The 5,548-nt window shown below is 53.0% G+C and overlaps 1 protein-coding gene across 1 annotated transcript; it reads left to right on the top strand.

The window, feature by feature from the left end:
- The first annotated feature begins 287 nt into the window (after nt 1-287).
- On the top strand, nt 288-4,132 carry TCF23 (transcription factor 23). Its single transcript, XM_011972644.1, has 3 exons — nt 288-565; nt 1,309-1,551; nt 3,856-4,132. Exons 1-3 carry the CDS (start codon nt 344-346, stop codon nt 4,033-4,035), a joined length of 645 nt encoding a protein of 214 aa, XP_011828034.1. The 5' UTR covers nt 288-343; the 3' UTR covers nt 4,036-4,132.
- The last annotated feature ends 1,416 nt before the right edge of the window (nt 4,133-5,548 follow it).

Here is a 5,548-nt window from a genome sequence, read left to right as displayed (position 1 = left end):
ACCACTGTTGAGGTTAGGCATGGCTGGAAAGGAGCTCCCTTCCCCACTATCCTCCTGCTTTCTTCAGCATGGGCCTCCTCCCAAGGCTTGGCCACTCCCAGCATCCAGCACCCCCACCTCTCAGCCGGGTTGGGAGGCAGGCGGAGGCTTTTCGCGGGGGCTGTGCCTGGTGGGCGGTTTTCCCAGAGCAGGGAGCACACAGGACTGAGTTGGCGCCTGCTTCCTCGGATATAGACATTACTGGCTGGATGACCAGCCTAAGCCAGCTAGCTTGAGTCCAGGGCCTCCTCAGGCACTGTGTTTCTGCTCTGTGGGCTGCAGTCCCATAACCCAGTGGGGTGGCATGTCACAGAGGAAGGCCAGAGGGCCGCCAGCCATGCCAGGGGTGGACCACAGCCAGACTCAGGCCAAAGCACGGTTGCTGCCAGGCGCTGACAGGAAGAGGAACCGCCTCAGCAGGACAAGGCAGGACCCGTGGGAAGAAAGAAGCTGGAGCAATCAGAGATGGAACAGAGCTACCCCTGGCCCTCGAGGGACCAGGGCTGGGGGCCTGGCTCTTGTCAGGGTAAGGAAATCCTGGTCCTGCAGAGGGGTCCAGGGGAGGAAGGGGTTGGAGGGTGGGGAGATGCCACCTCCGATGGCAGAGCCTCACTCAGTATTACCATTTCTGCCCAAGAGAGGGGACACTGGCCCCTTAGACTCCAAGGTGTCATGCTTTGGGTAGATGGGATAGATCAGAGCTCTCTGAGCTGCACTCACTCACTTACTTCTCTTGAGGAAACTGAGGCCAGGAAGAGGGACGTGAATTTCCCAAGGTCACTGAGCAGCAGCCACTGGTAGGACTGGGACTTCAGCCTTGTGCTTTGACCCCAGTTCTGTGTCTTTCCTCTTTCCCACAGCAGCCTCGTCGTCTCAGGACCTGGCTAGGTCAAGGGTCAGCCCTCCCAAACAGGGTGTGTCTCTGAACTGCCCCTGGCCCCAGCGCACCCTGATAAGCAGGATTCAGATTGGGCTTAGGACAAAGGCTCTGAGGAGGCATGAGTGGAGTAGTAGAGAGAACACAGGACTCTGGGTTCTGAGCCAAGCTCTGCCATCCTGCAGCCATCTGACCCCTACCCAGGCCTTCCCTCAACTTCCTCAGCTGTGAAACAGGGCAGGGCTGAAGATGACAAAGGAGGGCAGAGGCCCTCTGGCGCCTGCTGTTAGACACCCTCCTACTCTGGCAGGAGACCTTTCACTCAAATGCGCTCAGAAGTCAGGGCAGTTGGGAGTCCAAGTCACACACACTCACTGGGGCCCTTTGTGCAGAGCGAGGCCTGTCCTGAGAACGCCGCGCGGGAGCGGAGCCGGGTCAGGACGCTGCGCCAGGCCTTCTTGGCCTTGCAGGCTGCTCTGCCTGCCGTGCCGCCCGACACCAAGCTCTCCAAGTTGGACGTGCTGGTGCTCGCCGCCAGCTACATAGCCCACCTCACCCGCACGCTCGGCCACGAGTTGCCTGGCCCCGCCTGGCCACCCTTCCTGCGTGGACTCCGCTACTTGCACCCTCTCAAGGTAGGTCACAAGCCCTGGGACTTGAGAGGCAGATCTTAATGCCCAGGGCCTTGGAGAAAGGGATTGGAATGAGGGGGACTTTGGCCTTGGGCTCCCTGCCTTGTGCAGAACTGACATCGGGGCCAATTTCTTCTGCTGTCTCAGAGAGAGAGGAGCCAAGGCTGGCCCTTGGGGCTGCACTGACCCTGGGTTTCTCATGGGGTGGTGGCTGGAAATGACTTCATGGGAATGTACCTCCTTGAAGAGGAGGGAAAGACTCTGGGGTTCTTAGAGTCATGGGGAAAAAAAGAGCAGGTTCCAAGTCTGGGTCCTAGGAAAGGAAATTGTACCAAGGAGAGTCCTAGATCCCCATGCAGCTTCACCCCATTGTGCCTGCCTTGGTGCTTTCTGGGCTTCTGTTGCAGGAGAGATCTGCCCTCCAGGAGAACAATGGTCTGAGGGACCATCATTCTAGAAGCAACCAAGCTGGGGGAGTTAGCAGGGAGCAGTACAGGGAAGGTGTGCACCGCTTGCCAGACTGCAACCTAGCTTTTCTCAACCTCAGTTTTATTACATGTAAAATAGAAGCTAACATGAGCCTTACCTCTCTTCCAAGGTACAAAATGGAAAGTCTAATGAACATTAATCATCTTTGCAATAACAGCTAACAGTTGAGTGCTAAAGATAGGCCAGGAGCTGGGTTAAGTACGTTAGTGTATTTTTGTCTTTTAATCCATGCAAAAGCCAAATGAGGATTACTTTACAGATGAGGAAACTGAGCTTAGGGAGGTTATGAGGCTGAATGCTGTTTGAACCCAGGGGTGTCTGACTTCAGACCCCATGCTCATAGCCACTAAACAGACTACAGGGACAGTGTCATAAGGAGGTGAAGAGTGCACTGTGTTAAAAAGGAAGGGTCATCTTTGCCCTCTGAGGATAACATTGCAGTGGTATCAACTTATTTATTTATTTATTTACTATTATTTTTTTGAGACAGAGTTTCACTCTGTTGCTAAGGCTGGAGTGCAGTGGTGCAATCTCGGCTTACTGCAACCTCAGCCTCCCGGTTCAAGTGATTCTCCTGCCTCAGCCTCCTGAGTAGGTGGGATTATAGGCATGCACCACCACACCCAGCTAATTTTTGTATTTTCAGTAGAGACAGCATTTCACCACGTTTCCTAGGTTGGTCTCAAACTCCTGACCTCAGGTGATCCACCCACTTCAGCCTCCCAAAGTGCTGGGATTACAAGTGTGAGCCACTGCACCCGGCTATTTATTTATTTACTTACTTATTTTTGGGACAGGGTCTCACTGTCACCCATGCTAGAGTGCAGTAGTGCAATCATAGCTTACTGTAACCTCAAACTCCTGGGCTCAAGGAATCCTCCCACCTCAGCTTCCCCAGTAGCTGGGACTACAAGCGCATGCCACCACACCTGGCCTTCTTTTTTTTTTTTTGTAGAGACGGTGTCTCACTTTGTTCCACAGGCTGGTCTCAAACTCTAAGCTCAAGTGATCCTCTCACCTCTCAACTTTATTTTTATGATACTTTTCACCATCTCTTTCCCCTAAATGTCATAGTTCTGAAATGTCTTGAAACTTGATTTTTTTTCTTCAATGCAAATATAGCTAAAATGTGCGAATTTGAGACTAAGTGGGGGAACTCTGAAATGTCAGTGGTGGTGCAGGGTCCTGGCGTGGTATAGTAGTTTCCTTAGCTGTAAAATAGTGACCAAGGCAAGGCCCTTGCTTGTAGTAGGTGATCAACAGCTAAGCTGAAGGATGAACCAAGGAGGGCCCGGTTAGGTCCAGCACTCCAGCACATCCACAGGGTGGAGCAGTTGGCCAGGAAGCAGCTCCCTCAGCCCCCAGGTGGAGAGGTTGTGAAGAGGAGGGCGACCTCAGGGCAGTCAACCTGGTGCATTCTGGGACTGCTCATGCTTCTGCTGGAAAGATGGGCAATCCTTGGAGGGCCCGGCTTGGAGTTTTTCCTGGCTCTGCTGCTCTGCCCGTTGCCCAGCCTCTGGCTGTTGCCAGCTCTGCCCAGGCCACCTGATCTTCTGTTCACCTCCCTCCCAACAGAGGGCTGCTATTTTTGGGGCCCTCTCCCTCCTCAGATGGCTCCTCCTGTGTCTCTCATCCAGGCTCTGGTGATCAGGAAAATGTGTGGGGCTGTACATGAGGATGACCCTGATCAGAGCAGTGATGGCTGGGGAAGGTATCAGGGAGGGATGCTGGAGAAGGCTGGGTTTTGGGTGTCAAGGATCCTGGACTACAACAGGCTGCAAGAGCAGCATTTCTCACTTCTCAATCTGTGTCTTGCAGAAGTGGCCGATGCGATCTCGTCTCTATGCTGGAGGCCTGGGGTACTCTGATCTTGACTCCACCACAGCAAGCACCCCCAGCCAAAGAACAAGAGACGTAGAGGTGGGATCCCAAGTCCCTGGAGAGGCAGATGCTCTCTTTTCTGCCACGCCACTCTCACCAGCTCTTGGTGACAAATAATTATCACACTTGCCTTTTCTCCTAGACTGTGATTCATGCTTAGGGACCTGGATTTTCTACCAGCCCCTACCTGTCTTCACTCTGATTCTCAGCCATCAGACTTGATTCAGACTCAGCTCCCAAGTTCCAGCATGCAGACCAAGAGAAGCAGTAGCACTTCTGTGACGAACAGTACCCAGAGGGGCATAGGATGGAGAGCCTCCTCCTTGGTCCCCAAGAGGGGACTTCCCCATGGCTCTTCTGTGACAGCTACTGGGAAGTGGGAGAGACAGAGGTATAATTGGGCTCAAAGTTGAGCTAGGGAACCACCCTAACTTTCTTCCCGTAAGGTTTCTACAAACCCTCTGCAGATAACGAAGACAGGTGCAGAGGGAAGGGCCTGGGATGGCACCAGCCCCAGGTGCTGATGGGAAAGCCAGGTGACCAGATAGGCTCTTGGTAGCTGCAAGTGTAAACAGATCTGGGCTGGGTCACACAGCCAGAAGAAAACTGAAGAAGGGAATGTGCTTTCTAATTGCATCATGAGATGCTTACCTGATGTTAGAGAGATAGTGAGGAATTCAGGATTCCTGCCTCTGTAGTATCTGTAGTATGGGCCTCTCCAGAAGCTGCCCCTCACCACTACACTTTCTCTCTCTCGGCTCCTGCACTCTTCCACTCTTTTCTTCTTCTTTTTATGTAGAGATGGGGTCTTGATATGTTGCCTAGGCTGGCCTTGAACCCCTGGCCTCAAGTGATCCTCCCACCTCAGCCTCCTAAAGTGCTGGGATTGCAGGCATCATCTCTGGCCCTAAAGAAATAACTTGAGAACTAATCATAGAATCTACACACACTGAAAATAATTTTCCAGATCAGATATAGCCTCAAACCTGGCACCTGAAGTCCAGACAGGGAACAAATTACCTTTCGGTTAAATATCAGCCCTTCAGAGTGAGAGGGGATGGGCATGATCAACTAGAGTCCCAACAAGGTTATCCTTAGACACACACCATTGTTGTCATCATGAATGTAAGTGAGCTCTAGGCAGGCTGGGAATGGTTAGGGTCTGGGTTCTGGCATGACAGGACCCTGTACCTCCATAGGGCTGGCCAGGGCAGAGCTGAAATAGGGCTGGAGGTGCAACTGAGCCAGTTGTGGTAGAGGTAGAAAAAGAGACACAGAACATCCCAGCCCCGAGCTGCCTGGGATGTGGGAGAACAGCTGGAATGTGGCTGGGAGCCATGGGGAGAAGGCCTCGGCCAAGGCTGAACTCATAAATCTGCCTTGAACCAAGTCTCCGCAGAGGGACCCTGGAAAACTTGTGCAGAGCTGATGTGGGCAGCTGGACAGGGCCAGGCAGGGGCAGAGGCCAGGTGTGGGAGGGCATGAGCACAGTGTTCTTCACAAGACCATAAAAGTCCAGCTAGAATGTACTATTTTTAAAGCCAAACAGCAGTATCTTCCTGGTTGAGTTCACAGGGGTGGTAGGAAGAGAAGCAGATACATTTCCTCCTCAGTTGGTGGCACACTGTTG

This window comes from Mandrillus leucophaeus, unplaced genomic scaffold (assembly GCF_000951045.1).
Source record: "Mandrillus leucophaeus isolate KB7577 unplaced genomic scaffold, Mleu.le_1.0 Scaffold13, whole genome shotgun sequence".
NCBI lineage: Eukaryota > Metazoa > Chordata > Mammalia > Primates > Cercopithecidae > Mandrillus > Mandrillus leucophaeus.
Note: the sequence above shows the minus strand (reverse complement) of the source record. Positions and strands in the feature narration are given on the sequence as shown.